This window comes from Platalea leucorodia, assembly GCF_965183815.1.
Source record: "Platalea leucorodia genome assembly, chromosome: 5".
Taxonomy (NCBI): domain Eukaryota; kingdom Metazoa; phylum Chordata; class Aves; order Pelecaniformes; family Threskiornithidae; genus Platalea; species Platalea leucorodia.
The window spans coordinates 101,307,069-101,331,201 of record NC_138827.1 but is presented as its reverse complement, the minus strand read 5'-3'; the positions used below and the strand labels follow the sequence as shown (position 1 = coordinate 101,331,201).

The 24,133-nt window shown below is 51.9% G+C and overlaps 1 protein-coding gene across 1 annotated transcript in view; it reads right to left on the bottom strand.

Annotated features, from left to right (window-relative positions):
• KCNJ3 (potassium inwardly rectifying channel subfamily J member 3) overlaps positions 1 to 9,379 on the bottom strand; it is a gene marked incomplete at both ends in the record, with an annotated part of 55,010 nt that extends 45,631 nt beyond the window's left edge. The window contains 2 exons of the mRNA XM_082312498.1: positions 3,017 to 3,233; positions 8,702 to 9,379. Of these exons, the coding sequence (XP_082168624.1) occupies positions 3,017 to 3,233; positions 8,702 to 9,379 (895 nt within the window). The remainder of the gene's footprint in view (positions 1 to 3,016; positions 3,234 to 8,701) is intronic.
• Between the last annotated feature and the right edge of the window lie 14,754 nt (positions 9,380 to 24,133).

Below are 24,133 nucleotides of genomic sequence, written 5' to 3'. Positions count from 1 at the left end.
TGCATCATTGTACAAATTCATCCATTTTCATTATGTTCCAGTATCGAAATGTAGTCTTCCAAGTTTCAAAATCCAATTCAATTTCGATTTTATTTAATGATACAAAATGATGATGATTTTGTCTATGCAGTAATTGATAGGAGGGTAATGGATAAGCACCACAAAGGCAGAAAGTTCTTCACTCTGCAGTAAACATCTATTTTACCCTCGGGATGCAAGAGAAACCCGTCCTAAGAACAGGGCTGTAGGAGAGACTTGCTCTCTGGAGGCTGCTGACCTACCTGCACAGGTTGCACTCATAATTAAATTAAATACCGCTCCCAGTAGGATTAACAGAACATCATGATTGTATGTCAGAACTCAAAATATAAGGCCTCACAGCTGAGGTCTAAGACAGAAGCCATCAGAAGGGACTTCCATACCACTGGAAGGGCTGGAAGGCAGGCAGGAGCATCACACAAGTCAACCCATACCCAACTCAACCTTCCTCTCCGCTCAGCCTTGCCTCTGGCCTCTGTCAGGTTCTTCTGGGCTCGACTGGACCAGACGCACAAAGAAACCCTAAACCCCGCTCCCGTTGGGTTCAGATCAGTCCACGCTTCAAACACTCGCAGCTGTAACTTCGGCTCATTTGCAAATCAACCACAGTTTGTTTAATCTTCCTCCAACCTACTTCCCGCAGGCTGCATATTCATCATCCGCAGGGCTCTCCTGAGCGACACGCAGCTCCGTCGGGCTCGCGCGGCCCCTGCGAGACCCACCGGCACCACCACCGCTCTCTCTCCAGCCACACGCAGTCGAAATTAATTGGAAAAGCCTTTTCAAGTGTATGACCTACTCACTGACTTTCTGAGACAAAAAAAAACGAGCATCGTTTTTACACCTAACCAAAAACAGCACCCTGGTTTCCAAACAAGTGCAAGTTATTTCTGTTCTTTCCACACCAGCAGACATTTAAGACTCGTATTGCACTTCTGACATCATTTGCACGCTACAGCGAGGGCAGGTAACTGTCTCACACCACGGAGGAAGAAAGCACAGACCGAGTCTCCTCCCGGCTTCATCTACACAACATCCAGAGTAAGGTGCAAATTATTTTACAACATTTCTAATAATCCCCTTCAAATTATTGCTTCTGTTCTGGGGTGGCTGTGGGCTGTTAGCTGCAAACCGTAAGTTAAGACAGCGTAGATGGAAGATTTCTGCAACATATTATTTCTACAAAGAGAAGAAACCTGTTTTGCACGACAGGTGCTGTCAGAGACGAGGTTGATGTCTCCTGCCCTCCATCAGCCCGGCTCCCGCGGCCACACTTCGCAGCATCGCACTCAACTTCTCAGAAAACTGCCCCTGAATTAAATCCCTTTTACCTTAGCGTGTACGCAGGTACATAGCCCATATGAAACCTTTCCCATTTTTCTTGATACATAATGTACATGCGTAAACACAAATTTCAGACGTCTGTGTACAGAGACTACTGTATGGTCCCGGAGCAAGACCTCTGTCTTGCCAAATGTGTTTTGGCTTTAAGGTGAATGATAGAGGAGGTGGAAACTGTCATAAAGAATCTGTTGGAAGAGCACAAGGAGAGAGAGATGGGCCCTGGCTTTCCACCAGTTTTAAACCCACTAAGTGTCCACCCCTCCTCTCTTAAAAAAAAGGGCATCCTTTTGATGAGATTGCCCCTTCCCTCGTGTCTGTTTGCGTTTTCCTTACCTCAACCCGGCTCAGCAAAAGCCACCCACTGGAAACCAGTGGTGGGATGTGCCGCAGCTTCAAATAAACCCCCAGAGCTTGTGCCAAAGGCAGTGCCACGGAGCAAGGCTTTTGGCCTCCTCACCCCCACCGCGGCACCTCCACCTTCGTCTCTACGTGCTCTCACCATCGCCCGTATTGGGTCTCCTCCAGTCCAGCTGCCCTCCAGCTCTGTACTCTCCTCCTCTCTCACTCACTCACATTTTTAAAGATTTTTTAACTTTACAACTCTTTTATCCCTCCATGTTTTATCAAGATAGAGCACATTCTGCTCTATTTTACCCAGTATTCATCTCATCTTATAAAACTAGGGCACAAAATTTGCAAGTTTATATGAGTTGGGCTTTACAGATCCAGAAAATACCACCTTTCTTTTTTTTTTCTTCTGTATATAATGCCTAAGTCTGAAATATTTACACAAATAAACGCAGAAGTATACAAACACACCACTTTGTTTTGAAATTCTAACAAGTTATTTACAAAATTCCTTTTCTTCAATCATGGCTGTTTTAAAACAGTTCTGCTGGGGAAAAAAAAACAACCTGGAGTGCTTTGCTCTGCGCGCCAACCCCAAAATCCTTACCCGAGCCAGCTACGCTAATAGCAGGGAGTTTTTCCCAAGATACCGGGGGTGTTTGCTGAACGGCCCGGACGATTCCCCTCCGCTGCCCGCTGCCTCCCCGGGCACGGGCTGCCTGCCCAGGGTGCTGCAGCCCGAGGCTCTCGGAGCTTGCCTCCTGCGCTGGAAAAGCAGCCCAGCACAGAAACGCCGGGACACCAGCATATAGATGGAAAAATGATGAAAGATATTCAGAATATCCCCCCGAAAGCGCTCCCCTGTGGCAGGCAGCAGCCTGGGAAGCGAAGCAAGGGGAGCGCTGGCTGCGGGAGCATCTGCCCCAGCGCGGGCCGGAGCCGCGGCATCGCCGCCGGGCAGTGCCGCGGGGAGAACGGCACAACCGACCCCGCCGCCGCATCCCCTGCCCCGCACCGCCGAGCCACGCCGGCAACCGCGACGGAGGTTTCTCGGCCTCGCTGGGAGCACCGAAGTGCATCACCTTGGTAACAGACACATTGCCAAAAATCCCTCAAACATTTCCACTTTGTAGGAAAATACAACTCCGGCTGTCTCAAAGCATTTGCAAAATTTGACCGTGTCGTTGGATGAAAGGGCAACCTGAAGCACCCGATTTTTCCAACACGGATGGTAAGACCTGCGGGGTGACATCTGCTTCGTGGAGCGTTTGCTTTCTCTACTCACCCGTCGTTTCCACGATGCCCTCCAGGATGACGACAATCTCAAACTGCTCCGTTTGCATGCTGCGCTGGGAGAGGTCGTAGAAGGGGCTCTTGGCATCTATCACGTGGCAGATGGTGAGCGGGGACACGAGGAAGAGCTGGTCGGCCCCCGTGCTGAAGCCCACGTCCAGCTCCAGCTGATCGAGCGGGAGGAATTCGCCCTCCGGGGTCTGGCGGGACTGGAGAGGCAGCGAGGGGAGAGACAGAGAGAGAGATCACTGCTGGAGCAGCCATCAGCGAGGCACCCCGACGGCATCCCGCGTCTCTGCCAGCGCTCTGCACCACCCGTCACACCAGGCAAACCCTGGCCCAGCCACACGGCCATGAAACGGGTGGAAACCCAGCGCCGGCCGTGCGGAGCAAGGATGAACTGTTTCTAACACACGTCTTGCTGCAATTGCAGCTCACCAACATAGGAGCCCTGGAAGGACACCGGCCACCGACACGAATGATGGCTCTGCCACCGACCCACAGCATCACCCACCAGGAGGAGATGAAGCCGGCACACCGTGAGGCTCTGGCAAGCAGAAGCCGCTCAAAACCTCCCAAAATCCGTGCTGCGACACAGTGACCCCAGGCAAGGGCTCACCACCGCCTCCAGGGCCCCTCCACAAACAGATGCTCCGTGCAGAAAGCAGCAGCAGTTAGAGTAATTACCGGCTTACCCCTAAGAGAGAGTTCCCCGCGCTGGCTGACAACAACCTACATCAGCCCCGAATCAGCTGAGCACCCTTCTCCAGGGAAATTTTTAGATCGCTGTCCTTTTGACAAAAGAAGCCTGGGGAAGGGGACGCTGTTACCGCTTTAGTTAGAGCTGCCTGCTAAGATGCTATAAACCACAATTTAACAGCTACATGACAAGTCCATAAAATCACGCCTAGAGCTGAAACCTCAAATTCAGCGCTCGGGCTCGCGCTCCTCGCTGCAAGCTCCGCTTTGCCATCCCTAGTCCGTAAGGAGCACTGTAATCAGCACAGCCCTGCCCAAACGCTCCCTCCCCGGCTTTTATTTCTTCTCCCGTGTTATGAACAGGCAGGAACAGAACATTATAACCCTCCCTGGTCATTACTTTTTATTATGGAACTTCCCATTATTTGCTACTCGGATTTTTAAAAAGAAGTCTTACAAACTGTTGTATTCATCATACACAGTGAAACCCCAATGTTAAATCGCTGCTTGAGATGCATTTCCAGCGTTCCCGACATTTTGAGCTAATGTGAAACTTACTGATCAATACCACTGACTTGAAATGGCATTTTTTTTTAATGGAAGCACAATTAGACTCGCGTGAAAAAGCAGAATCTTTCCTCGAACTTCTCCTCTAACTCTGTCTCCATTCTCCCCATTATTCAGACCTGCCGTGCTATGTATGTAACTGGGGGAGGTGAGATGCCCTGCTGGGCAGGGACCAGTGCAGCCGTCACCTCTGGACCACCAGTGCTCCTTCGAGTGACACCAGTGGCTCCCAGCGACACCCAGTCCTGTGCCCCCCGTAAAAAGCCCTGCACTGGCAGCGGTGCGAGGGGTGCAGGGGTACAGCCACGGCCAAGCCCCCCGGGGTCGGAAGCAGTTGGGAGCCTAAAAGCCAACGGCAGCAGACAGAGCAAAACCGGATTATGCTCCTCGCTTAGGATTTGGTTTCTATTTTTAAAATTTTCCCTGAACGGTGGCTGGATTTGAAGGAGATCTAATCCCAAACAAACAATCGTGTGTTTCACTGCCCTGAAGTTTTGGCTAAGAAATGTGCTTTAATTTCCGTGTGTGAAAATTCAGATTTATCACACCTGCCTCTGCTACCCCATCCTAGCATACGCCATGCAGTTTTAGATAAAGACATCAGAGCCAAGAAACATCTAGAGCACATCTGCATAAATATCCTGCCTGCGGGGTTTTGTTTGTTCTTGCTTTAGAGAGAAGTCTGCTTTTCAATAAAAAGACAAAACCACAAGCCAAGCACCAAATAACACCCGTAAGCAGGGCAAGGAGCAGCTCTAGGGAGGGAACTGCTTCCATCAGACATCCCACACCCCTACAATGTTGTTACAGCCACGGGGGAGGCGAAGGCTGGCCCATTTCTGGGTGACGCTGCCACTCTGGGGACACCGAGACACCCCCCCAGCTCAGCTTTGGCTTTGGGACCGAGGAAAATGGTGGCCGTGGGTCAGACCCAACGAAGTGCAGTAGGAGTTGCATGCCCCAGGCTTCGTTCTGAACGCTAACGGTTTGGGGGAGTCCTCTGAAGGGCTGGTTGTAAAAGCTCTGGCTCCTCTATTTAGGACTTCAGCTACCACCGCTACTGTCCAAAATATTTTGGCTTTATGTGACACTTCTCCATGGAAGCTTTCCAAGCAAGATCCAGGGAATACCCAGCTGCACCTGCCCCGAAATCTTAGTCTGAACCAAACAGCCAAAAACCCCCTACCAACGCACAGGAGAGGATGACAAAGCAGGGTGAACTATTATTTTGCAAAAAATTCCTATATAGTGGATACCTTAACAGGTGGAATAGCGATGAAAAAGGAGAGTTAAAGACAACACGGTACTTGAGGGACACGGCAAAGTCCAGAGGAAGAGGCATGAACTACAGATGGGGGGAAGAAAGTGATGGGGAAGAAAGGCTGAAAGCGGGTGGGCTCCTGCTGGGGTGCCATGGGTGCAACCGCTGCTGCATCGCTTGCACCGGAGCTCGCGGGATTCCCAGGGAATCCATCACGTCTGCCACAAAAACCTCCTATTTTACAGCTGCAGTAAAATCAGGTGTTACATTATTCAGCTGCGAAGTCATATACATGAAGCATGATTGCTTCTGCTCTAAGGGAATTGAGATAAAGATTGAGAGCTAAAATGTTATAGACAAACCAAATATTATTTTACAGCTACCCCTGAGTTACAGGCAGTATTCAACCCAAGGCAGGGTGTGGGAACTCGTACTATCGACTATTTTGCCGTTCGAGCTAATACATGTGTCAAAAGGAATGACCTTGAGTGACTCTTTAGACTCAATGTAATACAGGGAGGAAAGCACAGGGCTTCTAAGTTTCATTCAAGTTCTCTGTAATCCTGGAGATTCACTTTAAGAAGTGAATATTACGGTGAACGAGTCTTTGCACTAACTTGCCACTTTTAAGGCTTTATATTGGTTTTCATCTCCACTATGGTCTATGCCCACCAGGAAAAAAAACAAAAAATTAAAACCAGTCTATCGGGATTTCCAATTTTACATAGATTTTGCAAGCAGAATAACCTTTTACCAAAAAAGAAGCATTTCAGCAGAAAACCTGTGAGCAGCCCTAGAATTAACTCTGCCCTCCTGGGTTTGCAATAAACCTGCAATCAAGGCTATATGCAAACCACAGCAGAGACACTGAAGAAGCGATGCCCCTCTGCCACACGCTCGTCCTCCTGCAAGCCGGAGAGCCTGCCCGTGCGTGGCAGCACCCCCTGGAAGACAGATATCTCACCCTGCTGCAATCCTCTTTTTTCCCCTCCTTTTTTTGGCCGGGAAGCCTGGGCAAGCACTGCTCCCCCACAGCAGCAAAGGGATGCACCGTGCGGAGACATTTGGCAGGGGATGCGCAGAGCCAGCTATAACCGTATCCATAGAAAAGCCACATTTGCGCCCTTTATCTCCCTCTCCCCCACGTTTATAGCCGCCTGCGTATCGAGCTCCGGCAGGCTGGGCAGCCTGGGGCCGCGGGAAAGCCCCCCAGCCCGGTGGGCAAGGGGCGCTGCGGCATGCCCCCAGCGCGGCGTGCCACCGCGGCCGCGCCGCAGCCGCCGGCACGGCCGGCGCCCATGCCAGCGGCACGCCTGCCCAACGGCCTTTTCCTAGCACGGACGGAGCCCCGCGATGCAAGGACAGCTGGCTTTGTTCAAGCTGCTGCTACGGCAGGGCTCCCGGGGCTCCTCTCCATTTCTTGCTGTTTTTTACACAGCTGCAAAACCTTCAGCCCTCTGACTCCAGCACTGCCGTCACAAAACCAGAAGAAATGATGGCTACGAAGCTGCTCTTTCACATACTTAAAGTTCAGGAAATTTTTTGGAGCCACGCTAAGTTTTAAGCTCCAACTTTTAAAATTCCCCCTGCGGCACCTCTGGATACAAAAAGGGCTAATTTCAAAACTTGTAATGGAAATGACTCATTTTGATTCTTTAAAGCTATCAAAGATGTATGTTAAATGTGGCAGCCCGACCTCTCCCTAGTCGGGCTGGCCTCGTCGCACAAGGCAGTCGGAGGGCTCACCGTGGTGCCCTCTAAAGACCAGCTCATTACTTACCAGGCTAATTGCATGTCACTCAATTTACCCATCTAAACTTCTGACACAGGGAAGCAATCAGGGATAGCTCCTATCAGGGAAAAACATAACTGAGATTCCAGCTGATTATTCAAAAAGAAAAGACCAGGAATAGATGCCTCCAGGTCAGCTGCGGCAAGAGCATCTTCACCGATGTCAGTCCCCAGCTACAGCAATCATCCAGGCACAGCAAGAAGGGGACAAATGAAATTATGGAGATTCTTTAAATTCCTCTTCCCCCCCAGGTTGCCGAGTGCAAGCACTACCCCTCCTTTCGGCCACAGACTCCCCCAAGGTTTGGGATGCAGTCAGGGTTCTGCACCCCTCAGCGAAGGCAGAAACGATCCTGCCAGCAAACCCCCGTCGGATTCAGGCCAAAACACGACTTCAGAAGCCCCCGAGGAAAACGCACTTGTGCTTTGCCAGATCCGGGCGCAGCAGATGGGGGATGAGCATCCCTCCGCAGGGGCAGCCAGAGGAGCGGGGAAGAAAGCAGGTGGACCCTGCCTGCCCTTGCAGGGCGCCCACCCCCAGGGCAGGGCGCCCGCATCCCTGGCATGGCACCCACCCCCAGGGCAGGGCACCTACATCCCCAGCATGGCACCCACCCCCAGGGCATGGCACCCGCATCCCCGGCACGGCGCACACCCCCGGGGCAGGGCACCCACACCCCCGGGGCAAGGCACCCACACCCATGGGGCAGCCGCGGAAACACGCGGGATGCCTGCATGTGCCCAACACCGCCCGCGCCGTCCCCGTCCACCCACTCCATGCTTATTTCATCTCCTCTGTGAATCTGCGGCCACCGTAGCAAGTCTCAAACAAACCCTCGATCTTCCCTAGACATACAGGGCCATTAGCAGCATTTTTAAATGTCTAACCCTGGCATTCTGCTTTCCATGAAGTTCATGCACCATATAAATAAAGTTCTGCCTGACTGGACTCACCGTTGCTTGAAAGCACAGAAATACGCCAGAAAGGCAAACAAACGGCCTTCTTTTAAAATGCATGCCAAGAAATTCAAGCTACAAAGTATTTACTCATCAGAGAAATCTAGCATTTTATAGAAATATATAAACATGCAGGTAAACCCAGTGCTGAACATAAATATTATCCTACAAGGCTGCCGGTAAATCAGATGGTTGAGAATAAATCTGGTGCCTGACGGCTGAGCCTGAAGAGCGTTGCGGGGACACAGAGGCAGCCCCGGGCGGGCGAAGCTCTCCGGCTGACGGGCGCTCGGAGAGGCCGGCAGCTCTGGGGCGGCGCGGAGGTGGGGACGCGGAGGGGGACGGCGGGAGGTGCCCCCCGGGGGACCGGCAGCGGGGCAAGCGTGGCAGGACGGCACTTACTTTGAGCAGCTTGCAGCGGATCTGTGCGGAGACCATGTGGCTGTTGCGGAGGTTGCCCACCCTGAACATGAGGGTGAGCTTGCCGTCCCGCATGGAGATGGCGGCGTGCTCGCTGAACATCAGGGTCTCGGCCCTCTTCTTGGGCTGCGACATCTTGATGAACATGCAGCCGATGAGGAAGGCGTCCACGATGGAGCCCAGGATGGACTGGAAGAGGAAGAGGATGATGCCCTCGGGGCACTTGTCCGTGATGTAGCGGTACCCGTAGCCGATGGTGGCCTCGGTCTCTATGAAGAAGAGGAAGGCGGAGGGGAAGTTGTAGACGTTGGCCACGCAGGGGGTGTAGCTGTCGTCGTGCGCCTTGTTCAGGTCGCCCCGCATGTAGGCGATCACCCACCACATGGAGGCCATGAAGAGCCAGGCCACGGTGTAGGTGAGGATGAAGATGAATAGGTTCCAGCGCCACTTGAGGTCCACCAGGGTGGTGAAGAGGTCCGAGAGGTACCGGCTGGTCTCGCCGCCCAGGTTCCCGTGCTGCACGTTGCACCGCCCGTTCTTGTCCACGAAGCGCTGCCGCTTCCCCCGCGGGGCGGCCCGGGGCGGGGGCAGCCCCCCGCCGCTGGCCGAGGTGCTCACCACCTGGTACTCGTCCCCCAGCTTCCTCCGCAGCGCCGACATGCTCCGCTCCGCGCTGCTCCGCGCCGCTCCGCGCCCCGCCGCGCCCGGCCCGGCCCCGGCACCGCCCGGCCCCGCCGCCGCCGCTCTGCGGGCGCGGAGGCACCGCTCTGCGCGGCCGCCACCCACGCCGAGCCGGCGGCAGGGGCGGTGCGGCCCCGCCGGGCAACGCCCGCCCCCGCTCCGCCCCCCGCGCAAAGCAACGCCCGCCGCACCGCCCCGCGCAACGCAACGCCCTCCGCACCGCCCCGCGCAACGCCCTCCGCACCGCCCCGCGCAACGCAACGCCCTCCGCACCGCCCCGCGCAACGCCCTCCGCGCCGCCCCGCGCAACGCAACGCCCGCCGCACCGCCCCGCGCAACGCAACGCCCTCCGCACCGCCCCCCGCGCAACGCAACGCCCTCCGCGCCGCCCCCCGCGCAACGCCCTCCGCGCCGCCCCCCGCGCAACGCAACGCCCTCCGCGCCGCCCCCCGCGCAACGCCCTCCGCGCCGCCCCCCGCGCAACGCAACGCCCTCCGCGCCGCCCCGCGCAACGCCCTCCGCGCCGCCCCCCGCGCAACGCAACGCCCTCCGCGCCGCCCCCCGCGCAACGCCCTCCGCACCGCCCCCCGCGCAACGCCCTCCGCGCCGCCCCCCGCGCAACGCAACGCCCTCCGCGCCGCCCCGCGCAACGCCCTCCGCGCCGCCCCCCGCGCAACGCCCTCCGCGCCGCCCCGCGCAACGTCCGCCCCCGCGCAAGGCCCCTCGTTCCGCCCCTTGCCACACCCATTGCCACGCCCCTTGCCACGCCCCCCGCGCACCCTCCTCCGCACCCTCGGTGCGCTCCTTCCTCACCCTCGCCATCCTCCCCGGCCGAGGCGGGGGCCCGCGGGGGCCCGCGGGGAGGGGGCACCCCGGCGGCCGCCCGGTCCCTCTTGTCTTTATTTTCTTCCACCCCTCGATCCCCTCGCTTGGCCCAGCGACGGGAGGAAAATTGCTGCGAGTAACGGGAAGGACGAGGAAGACCCATTGTCAGCAAAGATAATGAACGGGGTTCAAAATGTACGTTGGTAAGAGCAAAATCACGGGAGGCAGAAGATGCTTCCTGATGGGTTTGTGGGAAAGCTGGGCGATGCCGTCGCAGCACCGGGCGAGGGCACGTTTTCCAGATACAGGTCTTTCTGGGTCACATCATCAAGGTAACGGGCATAGGGGATTTTTAAAATTGGTGGATTTGAGTATTTCTCGGTCACTGATAGCCATTTTTAATAACTCTGAAAATGTTGGCTAAGTTTCCCAAGAGATTTTAGATAAAGAGCAGAAGAAAACCAAGCTCCTGTATTTGAAAACAGTAAACAGGGGAGTGACAGGCTTTCCAGCGGGCGACGGTCACAGGCAAAATAACCGAACAGCCGACCGGTAACCATGCGTGAGGCACTGAGGGGGGCTCACTGGGTCACGTTTGTGGAAAACACGGGTTGTAAAAATAACCCGCTCTGCTTTTCGGTTGTAGGAGCGGACCGATGAAACGCAGCCGGCTGACGAAGGCATGCGGCCCTCCGGGGCGCAGGGCTGGGAAAGGCTGGGGCAGAAGGACGTGAAAATCATGTTGTGATCGGAAGGTCTCATCTGATGGACGCCTGCGGACAAAGGGAAAGCAGCAGCGGGACCGGGAACGTGTCGTTATCCCTGCGCTCGGCAATTACACGAGTGCAAATGGGATATGGTGTCCAGCCTTCCGTCCGTCGTTCAAAACGGATGCGGAGGAGAGGGGCTCCGGAGAGCAGCCGCGGGAGGGTGAGGGAACGGGAGGAGAGCAGCAAGATCCCTTCGTGCAGCGGGGAGCCGCAAAGCGCGGCCCCTGCCTGGGGCTGGGGAAGCGGAAAAGTCCGTCCACAGCTTCAGACAAGTACGCTTTTTCAAACTGAGAGCAAAAAAACAACCCAACCCTGGAAACTCTGTCTAGGGTATGGCGGATGCTTGCCCCCTGGGGATTTTTAAATTATTTAAAAAAGGGAAAGAAGGGGAGGATCTGGTTGGGAGACGAAGCGATCGCAGAGCTGTTACCCAGCAGGGCCAGAGGCAGGTCACGGCCGTCCCGCTGGCCGTGGCACCGCCGGGCTCTGAGCCCTCGCCTGCGGCGTGCGGGAGGTCACCTTCGTTCGGCAGCATCTGTCCTGGGTCTTTGAAAAGGCTGCCCGCCGAGGAAGCTGAGAGTAGTGCAGTTTAAACGTTTGATTTCAAGGGGGTTTTGTAAAATTATCTTGCAGAAATACTGAAGGAGAACTTACATGGTATAAGCAGTAACTAGATTTCTTAGCGTAAACCTCGCTTCAGCAGCCCGGACAGATAGGCTGTGCCGCGAGAGGAGACGGGGCACGTCCATCCTCCTGATTACTGTCAGGCTGTTTGTAATAAACTAATTATTCTGGCTCTTTCTCACATTTCTTTTCTGCAATAACTTTAATAAAGTTTTATAATAGCTTACGCAAACCAAACAATGTTTTTCCACCTGGTATTTTTCCTTAGCAGCCCATGCTGCCGTTGTGTTTCCCTGATAACCCTTCCAGTGTCCTGCCGAGAAGCTGTCCGTGTGTGCGTCCTGGTGATTCTCCGCATCCCCGAGGCCCTTGCCCCGCTCCGCTCCTCCTCCCGGGGCCCCGGGGCAGGCGCCCGCCAGCCCACGCCATCTGTTAGTCATGTTGTAAGGCACATTCCTGATTTTCTAACCGTTACCGCTTCACCTTCTTCAGCATTAATTTCCGAGCCTTTTCACAAGAAAGCACGGGCCTGTTGGAGCGGGGCCAGAGGAGGCCACAAAAATGATCAGAGGCTGGAGCACCGCTGCCGTGAGGACAGACAGAGAGCTGGGGTGTTCAGCCTGGAGAGGAGGAGGCTGCGGGGAGACCTCACTGCCGCCTTTCAATACTTAAAGGTTTGTAAGAAAGATGGGGACAGGCTTTTTAGCAAGGCCTGTTGCGATAGGACAAGGGGTGATGGTTTTAAACTAAAAGAGAGGAGATTCAGACTGGATATAAGGAAGAAATTTTTCACGATGAGGGTGGTGAAACACTGGAAGGGGTTGTCCAGAGAGGTGGTGGATGCCCCATCCCTGGAAACCTCCAAGGCCAGGCTGGATGGGGCTGTGAGCAACCTGGTCTGGTTGGAGATGTCCCTGCCCATGGCAGGGGGATGGACTGGATGGGCTGGAAAGGGCCCTTCCACCCCAAAGCGTTCCGTGATTCTGTGCACTGCCACTGCATTTATGTTTTGGATTATATTTTTATTGCAAAATGAATTTACCTTTACCAAAATGAGTCTTTGCTGTTTTCTGTTCACATGAGACATCTCTCAGGTCCCCTACCTTACATTTCTTCCCGCAGTGTATCATGTCTGTTAATTTTCCCCCACAGTTGATGCAAACGCTGGGTGAAGTTCATCCCAAGCTACGGCTCCGCAGTGTTACGCTGCCAGAACCCTCCGGGGGTCCCGCTGGCCTCTCCAGCTTCCCCGCTCCTGTACCCAGCTATTTCTTTTTCCGTCCTACAGCCCTCCCCGCTTTCCCGGGCTGGCCTCTTTTGCCTCTTCTCTCCCGTCTGTAGGCTAGAAGTAGGCAAAGACTTTATGTAATTAATCACAATGTTATGGTTACAGAACTTCAATAGTCTAAGGGGAGCTATTTCCTTCTAATTACTGACATTAAAATCAAAATTATTATTGCTTTTGGGGAGACAAGCAGATTGACAATGTACTTGTTCTGTCATCCATGGTGAGGTAAGGAAATAATGCAAGTGGAAAAGAAAATGACAGACATTAAAAAAAATGTCCTCCATCATACCAATGATCTTGGTGACAAGAACACTCTGCTCTCAAGAGCGCCCTGGAAAGGGTTGTTTTCTCCCAGCCAGGAGCCCAAAGTTGATGGAAGTCCCTGCTCCTTTCATTATGCAGTAGCTGCGGGATGAAGTGAAAACCCCCAGGATCTAACTGTGTCTTAACCTCTAATTCCTTTGATGTCCGTGATGCTATTCGCTTCGTGCCTGCTTCTCGATTCAATCCAGATCTCAGCAGCTACAGAGTCAGGAAGGAAAAGCCCCGAACCCTCCTTTCCCCATCCAAACCACAAGCTGGTTGATTTTTTTCCCAGCAATTAGGTGTGCCATTGATACAAACAGTCCTGCCCCCAGGACGGAGGAGGCAACGGTGCCTGGCAGTGCCCTGAAACGCTTAGTTGGATGAAAAGCCACTCAGGAAACCCATGTGGGGATTTCCCATTCAAATTCAAATTGAGATTCTGAATGTTCTTGGGTTGCAGAACAGAAAATTCCACCATGAATCATCGAATTTGTTCATAAGCAAACGCACACTGAAATCAGAAACCCAGCAACGCTAACAACCCTCTAACAGTGTTAGGGCAGCGCTGGCTGTGTTAGAGCCTTTACCTTCCTGCGGATGCCTACAACGGCAGCCAGTGCCTCTGCCTCCCGGCGCGCTCCCTGCCGGCACAAACAGCCTTTGGCTCTGCCTCTCACCTGAAAACCACCTTCGCAAATACAAAAGCCTGCAGCCACAGTGGGATGCCACCTGCAACAGATACACGGGACGCGGTCCCAGACACGCTGCTGCAGGGGCGGCGTTTTGCATCCCTGCACCGAAGTGATGAATTTGTTTCCATTTTTGCAGGAAGTACTGGGAAAATCCAAAGAAAAACCCATGTGGTGAAAGAGGATGACGAGTACAAGCACAAGGGTTATGAAATATTATGGCGGCCTACCTGAGAAGACCCTTCTGGGCTGTGATGTTCAACTTAACCACACAGCCACGATCATACCATCCCGGTCACGTCCATCTCTTTGAACGTTTGGTATATCTGAAGGCTGGGAAGGAAAACTGGAAGAGAAGCTCTGACCCTTTTGAAGTCCAAGGCCACTGAATGCAGCCGGGAAGGTTCACCCGAAGCAGGAAAATGCAGAAGGAGATGTGTGTTGCTGGTTCCTAAAGAGCTCTGGGAAGGGGCAGAATATTCCCCTGCCGCCGGCATCTCCAGCTGCCGCCCAGGGCCACGTTTCTGAGCCTTCTCCTCAGGACAGACGCTGCACTTTACGTCTCGCTTCTTCCCCATGAGGCAGAAAACCCCTGTAACAGCAGCATGACAGTAATTGAAACTGTTTTGCTTACACCGCCGTGTGACAGCAGAAATACGGCAAATGAACGTGTTTGCAGCAGTGCTCACAAACCAGGGACTGCAGTCGCGGCACGGCGAGTTCAATCAACATCTCCTTATCTTCTAAAATACAAGTCACAACTAACATGAATCCACATGTTTGCTACCTGGTTCACTTTGGAGAGGCAGGGAGTTATTCTCAGGGCCCGGCAGGACCGTGCCGCCCCCGGCCACCCGCGCGGCTTTCAGGCGTTTGTAATTCTGCGGACTGCGGAGGAGCTACTTCTGATTGATGTCCAACTAATTGGTAGCAACATCAGGCTTCCAAACTTCGAGCTGTCAAATGCAAATGGACACAAACATTATTTTCCCTCCCTGCTATTCTGAAGCTAACGTTGGCTTTACGATTACTGGTAAAACCTGGCAAATTCAGAATGCCTTGAATTCACTTTCCAAATTTAGAACATTTTTATCCTGTTTCTACTGGGCTGAGAAGCCAAATGAAACATTTTTCTGAAAATTGCAGGTTGCCTGACACGATGGCTGCTGCTGCCTTTGCATCCCACTCAGGTCTGGTTTTCTCCTTGAATTTTCCTTTTGGAAGGCAGAAGCTAACGGCTGGCAAAGGGACAAGGCAGGGAGCCTTGTCTTCTCTCCGAGAAGAGAAGCCCGGAGGTGTCCCACAGCTCCCTCCAGCCCTCACAGCACAACCCCAGCACGGCCCACGTACACGTGTCGTACTCCAATATTCTCTCCTATGTCACTTTTAATATGAAAAAACCTAAAAACTTGTCTCGACCAATATGGTAAAAATATTGGGCAAAAGATGGTCTTGACCAAAAGAGTACTTTTTCCAACATGGAGGATTTTTCCCCATCCATGCTACTTTCACCCATTTTTTTGCAGGTTTTAGATGAGCTGCTGGCCGTGCCGAGGCTGCCCTCACCGAGGATGGATTGCCTCCGCTACGAGGGCAGCGTTATTCGGCTGGAGGAGGCATTAGGTTGCCCTGAATAGATCGTCAGAGCTATTGATTTGATTGCGGTGCGTGCATTTGCGTTGGCACTTAGGAACCTCTGCTTTAACGATCGATGTGCATTTGCTGCTCCGTTCTTGTGAGGTCACACATAGAGGCACATCCCAAGAGGAAAAAAAAAGAAAAATGAAGTGTTTCTTCACAGGCTGCATATGCCAGACCTTTCTTCCCTGTGGGACTCCTCGCAAGGTATCAGGGAAGCTAAAAATATACCTGGGTTCAATAAGCAATGAAGAAGAAATTCAATGACGAGCTATCCCGGAGGAGTGGGCGCACAGACACCATCTCCAGCTGTTGCCCCGAGGCACAAGGACTGGACTCTATCAGCTTTGGGGAGAATTGTCACCAAATCCTGTTTCTGCTCCTCCCTGCATATGAGTATTTACCCAAAAGCACGCAGGGCGCCCGGCGGTGGGAACCATCGTGTCCTGCCCTGACGTATGCGAGACTTGCATAAATGCTTTTTTTTTGCACATTTTTAACTCAAAATAGTTCGGAATAGAAGTGGTGCCAGAACAACGCTCACCAAGGAATAAGATGGAATTGCTCTGTGAAGAGGCTGCGCTGGATGTACGTACGCTAATTACCAGAGAGCATCACCAGATCCGTATTTCTTCCAGTGCACTGTGCTTAACCTCCCTCGTAAACCAAAATTATGATATCACCAATTGAATTTTTGACAGCCATCAGGGTTTCCGAAATATTTTCTTTCCTGTAAAAAGTGCAGTGGCTTTTGTGCAAGTTCTTGAAAAGCTGCAGCCAGCGTCTGCCAAGATTTAGAGGCTCAGGGCTGGACTGGAGAGATTAATAACCAACTGTCTGCAGCCACTTCTCTTGGTTCCAGGTCAAGCCATGGATGAAGAAGGTATAAGCAGGGTTATTAAATTTACAGACAATACCAAACATAGAGGCAGTGCAAGAAAAGTGAGGACAAAACTAGAATTTAAAATGTTTTGACAAACTGAAATAATAATTTGGAATTTTCTAAAAAAAGTACAATTCATTAAGAAGAAATTTAAAGTATTAGGCCTGGGGAGGAATAATCACCTTCAAACCGACACTGCGAAAGGAAAGAGTGACTATGATAGTCCCATAAAAGAACGACAGCATGGCATGTACTTATAACTAACTCAAGTTTAGAGCAATCATTCACCAAAATGCACAGGTAAAGCTGGCAAGTTATAGAAAAATATGGCTGTGTTGATCAGAACATGAAATCAATCTTCATTTCGGATAAACAGTTAAAGCAGAAATGCAGCAAACATCTTTTTCTGCGGAGAATAAATGGCTATTAGCTGAAGACAAGCACTCAAGTAGTCCCTAAATTTCCCATCTGTGCTATTAGCAAACTAGGTTTTTCCCCATTTTTCCTATAAAACAAATGTAAATCGTGACAATAAAATGCTGTTGCTATCAGAAGTTGTTACTGGGGCTGGAAAACCTTTTCCCTCCTGCGGTCTGATGGGCAAGCTGCAGCTCAGCAACAGGCACGGACCTGCCCAGGCCATAGATAAAGCCCTGCTGCGCTGCCCGTGGGGAAGGGCGGCCGCCTGGCTCCTGGAAACGCGCCTGCGGGAGCAGTCTCACCAGCAGATCTCCGGGAATCCCATTTCTTTTCGTGTTGCTCTCTTCCCTGTCCATCGTAAAGAGGGGCCCACAGATGGGACCCCGCTGGACGGGGACCTGGAGCCGCGCCCTGCCCGGCTGCCGGGGGAGCAGCCGGAGCACTCCCCAGTGATGGCTGGAAACATCCCTGCTTTCAGCTCGCTCTTCTCCCTGTGGAGAAAACAAGTCCTGGCAGAGGCAGAAAAAATAGAGGAAGTAACTTAGTAAAGAAATACCTGGATTTTCCTTAGGAATAAAAGCCCCCAGAAGAAAGCAAAAAAAACCCCAATCAACCAACCAACCAACCAAAAAAAAAAACCCAAAAGCCAACAAAAACCCTCTGGAGATTGTTCTTTCCCTGTTCCAAAGATGTGATGATCAGTTAAAAGAAAAAAAAAAACCCAGTATTTTAGTATTTTGACCTGAATTGGTCAGGCAGTTGGACTCGATGATTGTTGTAGGTCCCTTCCAACTGAATTATTCTACCCTATTCTATTCTATTCTATTCTATTCTGTTCTATTCTATTCTGTTCTGTTCTGTTCTATTCTATTCTATTCTTATGTTTTTTACGGTTTCAGTTCCAGTGTGACGACAAGCAACCTTGAGGAGCCCCCGAGACGCAGGGAAGCACACAGACATCGAGAAGAGCCTGGGAGGTGGTTATGGGACCTCTGGGACAAAACGGATGCAAAAAGCAAATCCAAGAAATAGGGTAAGAAGGCGGTAACAGGATCTCTGCTCCCCGGGGAGGACGGGAGCCCGAGCAGTGTGGCAGCAGTCACTGCGCTGCGGAGTTTTCTTCCAGTAAATTAGTCTTAATTAAAGAAACTAAAATGTCCTACTGTCTGCTTTGTGTTGTACTCATCCCTGGAGTGAATGAGAGAGGTCTGCCCATCCCAGCGTTTCAGCTTGTCTTGTCTCCCTCCGCCACCAAATCTTGAAAAAATACCGTAATTAAATCAACATACTGCAGTGAAGACAAGAAAGGAAAAAATAACTTGTTCTAGTACGAGAGCAAAAGCTCTTGCAGTGAATCAAATGAAAGGGAAAAAGCTAAGACAAACTGTCAGCATTAATAGACTGGCAACCGCAGCTCTTGATTATTTTTTTTTTTTTTTAAAGTGCGATCCACTTTTGAACAATTTCTATCAGCACCATCGCCGCCAGCCTTCCTGTGCCCTGCTTCCTTCTTTTCAAACTCTGTGAGGTTAATTTGTATTCTGCTCTTCACCAAGCATCCAGCAGACCTGGAAGGATATGCCCTATTGCAAGGCTTTTGTTTTTAATGCTAGGTCGAGCTGTCTCCAGCCTGGCAGTTAAAGAAGCGATCACGGTCGAATAAAGCGGACTGCGCCTTCCTCCAGGACAGTAAATCAAGTGGCCCAGCCCAGGGCACCGCCGGCTGATGAATGAGAGAACCCCAAAGCAGCATCTGCTCCTCTCCCGTGTAATAGCACGGCTCCGAGCACCGAGGTCGGTAACGGCCTCGAATCACCCCTGGGGCTCGGCCCAGGCGCAGGAGGGCTGCGGAGGGAGGCAGGCGGCCGCCTGAATAGTAATTCGCTATTAGACCCCATCTGCTAAATTAGATCATACAATGAACAGCCGCTTGCAGGAAAAAAGGGGTATGTAGCCTCTATTTGCATGAGATTAAATACTATTGGCATGTTTTAAAGCCATACTAAGAAGAGTGTATTACAAGAGCTTGTATTCCATTAAAGAAGAGAGGACTGCAAGTGACCTCCAGAAATATCACCGACTTCTGTTACAACATGTGCTGTACCCTGCAGCGGTTTCAGACCAGCAGCCCACCGATGCCCGGGCGTCGCCAGCCCTCTGAGCCAAGAGGCTCCCGTCGCCCAGCTCGTGGTGCCCTGCTCTCAGCCTGCGGGCGTTTCCCACGCCCCGCGTTTCCAAACGTGACTTTTGTATTTGGCCAAATAAAAACGCTTTTGGTTCGCCCAGGCCCGTTTCCCGAGTGAGTTGGGCTGTCCGGCACGAGCAACCTCGCCCTTGTCGTTAGACACTGTCCCACCGCTTCGGGTCAGCTGTCCTTTTTCCCAGACATGAGGTGACACCTATTCATGGCAAGTAAGTAAATGTGGAAAGCTGGGTTTGTTTCATTCTCCAGCAGTGTTTAATAGAGAGGGATGGGAATGTGGTTTTGAGGTTGGGCTCAGCGAGCGAGGGAGTCCTTGCAACCAAGACACACATTCTCGTTTCCATTTACCCGCCACCAGCCCTCCATGCCCAGGGCCCTTAGGATGCGCCTGTCTGCTCCCCGCTAATATTCCCGGTCTGAGCCGCTTCGCTTCCCGATACACCAGCTCGTTAAATTAAAGGCTAAAATTTGTGTCCTCCGCAGCAACAAAACCTGTCCAATATATAACAGCATCAGGCTGTGTCGACTGTTATTTTCCGTCTATCTGCCATGCCTCCTGCTCCTGCTGCGGCTGTTCGACTCCTGCCCTCCCTTTCAACCCTTCCACCACTCGTACTCAAGGTTGCGAGACACAGCGGCGACATTTGGCAGCACAAAAAGATTCACACAGGCTAAACGAGAGAAAAAAGTGTGCGTGTTTCCAGCTCTATGACTTCCTTTATAAATGTTTTTTCAAAGTTACAGTGCCAGACAGTCGACCCTAGGTCATTTGTAGGCTTTTATGAGCTTCCTATTTGAAGTCTCGAATCATTAATTCGTCCCCAAATAAACTCACACCTTGCGAAAATGTGCAGTTAGTTCCGTTTCTGCTGGAACGCAGGCAGCTAAAAATATACCAATTATTTCTGCTTGAAATGTCAGCACAGACAGGTCTGGAAATTATTCCCTTCCCTTCTTAAATAAACGAGCCTAGGTCTCCTTTCTGGAGGAAAGTTTTATTTGCTCCTGAAATCTGGGAGAGAAGTGGATGTGAACCTGGGCACGGGTCAGGCTTCTTTGAAAAGTTTGCAGGGAGGAGGGGAAAAAAAAGCCTGAGCTTTGTGGAGGAAGTTAGGCTCTGTCCTAGGTCTTATTTCTTGAACTTATGGATCAAAAGGAGCAATTTCTGGGCTGCAGCACTCCCGCGGTTTGCGAGGACGGGTGCCCGAAGGACAGGGTGGGCTCCTGCCCAGGGGCTCCTCGCTAGCTCGGTGTCGGGGCACCCGCACCCTGTTCCTCACAGCCAGAGCAAAAATCACACACACACACACACCCCACACACCCACCAAAACATTAAAAATATTTATATATATTCTTTATATATTCTTCTCTTTCCTGGGGCCAAGACGGCTGTGTGGGGGGAAGAGGAGGGCTCATCCCTTTTCGCAGGAAAGTCTTTATTCTGCCTCTTGGCATCTTTCCCAGCGCTAACACATCCAGGCGGTACCCTGCCTGCTCTGCCACCCCCCGTCCCCCATCTCCTCTCTGCTGGTCTTAACTCAGGATCAGCAACACAATCCAAATATCCAGAAAAATCGATCGGGCTAAATGCGGTTGATAACCTGATCTTAGAGCAGCTTGAGAAGGAGCACGGGCTGGCGCTGGTTAGTGGCTATCTGTACTAATCTGGGCGACTTAATTTGAGACAGAGAAGCTGCCCATTTACATTTTATCTGATTCAAGGCATGGCTTCCCCCTGGATCACACTCAATTTAACATAATAGCAATGCTCTAATTTAAACCTCCCATGTTTAATTTATATCTAATAGGCATATTTCAGCCTGGCAGGCTCCCTGTGTAACAGCTTTGGGATGTAATTTCTAAAGCCTACAGAAAGCAGTGAATCTTACACATCATGCCTCAGTTTACCAGCTGAAAAGCGGTGGGTTTTATCTACCGGCAGTCAAGTCCACAGGCTGTGGAAGAAATTGTATTGAAACTGCCACTTCCTTAAGCCATTGCTAAGGGGATTCAGTATTCATTTTAGCGAGTGTTGCCTTATAACCGTGCAAAAGTCTCTCTCCTCCAGCATAGATTTAGGCTGCTCAAAATATTCCTGCAGACATTTCTTTTCCAGCATCTCCCAGCTCCCTTTTTCCTCACTCAATACCTTCTGTTAGCATTCCCAAGGAAATAATGTCACACTAATAGCTAATATCACATTTTACAGAAGATTTGAGGGTAAGTTTACAGTAAAACAGAGCCAAGTGGAAGCAGTAATGGCACTGCGGCTGCAGCGAGTCCCTGCTGGCCCTGCCGCTGCCCAGCGTCAGCACCGCGGCCGTCACGAAAAGCATCACTCTCAGAAAACCACAAGTAACTAACAGAAAGCTGAAAGTGTCCTTGCAATTGCCTGCTAATTTAAGAAAAAATACCCCAGAAAACAGCTCCTGCTGCACCTTCAAGAAAAGGCTGTCTCTCTCCTGCCAAACCCCGCCAGGGCAGGGCGCGCATCCCGTGTGTTATCCAGGTACCCGAGCTCCCGGCTTCCAGCTGCCCGGCACGGCTCAGTGCGGATCACTGCATTTACCATCCCCGTGCTCAGTCCAGAGCCCCGTTATTCAACACGCCAGCACGGCCCGTCAGCAGTTTTCAGCTGCTTCATCATTCAGACAATTGTAATTGATATGATTAAAGATTGGTGATGCTAAGTGTCCGCTGGAAGTGACCCATTCAAAAAGAAAAGAAAAAAAAAGCCAAAGTGGAGTATTTTCTGAAAAAAATTAATTAGCAAAATATACAATTTTGTACAATACATTCCTGGGAAGCTTATTTATTTACTTACTTAAATCCTTCATGCTGCTCATATGCGAGGTTTGGCACAGGAACGTGAGGACTGTGACTGTTTCCACTGTGACGGTGTATTCAAACTTCGTCAAGCATGGGAAAAGAAAAAAACCCAAACCCACGAAGAACAATTTGTGTCTGTTCCTTAGATACCGACCGAGGGTTAAGCAGGGAGAGTTTGCAGGCACGTGTGTGTTACAGCTTAGGGCCCTGCAGCCGCGGTGCCGAGCAGCCCCCCTGCACAGCACCTCCTCCGCTGAGGACAGCGGCGCCGAATATTTCCTGGAAATCCCCTTCCAGCTCCTTGTCCCGCGATGGGACGAGGGCTATGCCGATAAAAGCCAGTCAAACGCGTGGGAAGTCGCTTGCCCAGGGTCCCGGCGGGATGTGGGGTGCTGAGGGGGGTGCGGGTCCCCACACCTCACCACATCCCCGGGGAGATGGGGTCTGGCTCGTAACCCTAACGCTGTCATCAAATTAAGCACTTAATTAGAAAACACCAGAACGGAACTTGCTTACGCAGCCTGGGTTTGCTCCCCCTCCTCTCTCTACAGGAGTACAATATCATTTTTAATTATAAGACCCCGTGACATTTTTTTCTCCACTCCTATTTTTTGGTGCAGCATTTTCTTCAGTGCTTTTGTCCCTTCCTGCTCAACGTCTTGCCCTGGGCTTTATTAATTGCACATAGCTCAAACTTTATTCCAGACAGAAAACTATAAATTTCCCGCCATGTTCCTCTGTCACGCCTGACATTATGTTATCGGAGTGCTTCATAAAAGCTAATTGTTTTTCACCAAAACCCTGGGAGGCAAACAGATTTTATCTTCCCCTAATTTTACAGGCTGGAGCTTAAGACAGAGAAATTGAGGCCAAATGTATTCTGAGAGCCCCATTTAAAATATCTGGAGATGTGATCTTTGGTAGTTCTTTGCACTATATTGCATTTGATGTGCTCAAACAAGGGCTTTATCGACTCCAGGCGCAGCACTTCAGCAAATGACAGCGTGGTGCACCAACCCGCACCAACAGAAACAGGCAGAAAGAGGCGGTTTGACTAGAATATTTAAAAGCCTGCAAGAAAGAAACCAGACCTCAAAAGCGTCAACGTGGTGATGCTTCTGAAAAACCCTCGGGGTGTCCAAGAGCCCGCCGGAGGCAGCGGGGCAGAGCGCGCCCGGGCAGCCGGCACCAGCGGCTCCCTTGGCACACCGAGAGGCACAGCAGCACCCAGCTGGGCTTGGCGCTCCGAAACCCCGTGATGCTTCTCTGAAGAAGGAAAGCGAATCAATGGGTTTGTTTCTGGCGTCAAAGACAAGACCCAGTCTTCCATGAGCTGTCGCATTACACAGAATCAAGTTCATCCCATGTACAAAACAGAAAGGACTTTCTAACATTAAAATAATTAACAGGCTGTTGGAAGCCTTTATCACAGATTCAAAATCAAAACAATATTTCAATCCTATTTCCATTTATCACAGTGGAGATCTGCAATCGCAATGCCGTTTCTCCTTCAGAAACCCGTCGCCGGGCGCTTTGCCGGCGTCGCGCTACCTGACGCGCTGCCGTGTGCAGCTCCGTTTTGCTCAGGGAAAAAAGGTGAGATCTGGGCAATGCCCGGCTGCCCGGGATGCGGTGGTGTGCCCCTGGGGGTGCCGGAGGAACCGCTGGAGGGGAATACGGCCAGGGAATAGGAAACAAAGGACAGACCCCAAAGTCCTTGGGGGAACCCTGGCACTGCGGTGTAAAAACAGAGAGGGACGTCCAGCCCACCTTGAAGAGAGCCATTGGTGTCCGCTCGGGTCCTTCAAGACAGAGTGACTGATTACTGTTGCTGCTATCTCTGGCAGAAGGAAGACACCCAGCATTTTCATTTGCTTGAACTTTTTTTAGAAGAAACATGGCTTACCTTGGCAAGGAAGGGCTGGGCAAGCCGCTCGGGACAGTGAAGGGGAATGCCGTGTACCGCAGGCTGCTCCGCCGCTCCCCACTCCCGTTTTAGCACCAGACGCCGCGAATCGTACTGCTGCATGCATATTTTATGACCGCCACCATCAACTCAAAAGCGCAGCCCCATGAAGCCGAGCGGTGCTTGCAGAGCATCCCCACCGCCTCCGCGGACGGAGCGAGGAGGGCTGGGCTCAACCGGGAGATAAACCCAGCCTGCAGACCTACCTCCGCCCTGACCCGGGGGACCGGGACTGCCTAAGATGGCTTTAAATCCATGTAAGTGAGTCTCAGCATTTCTGTGACAAAAGGAG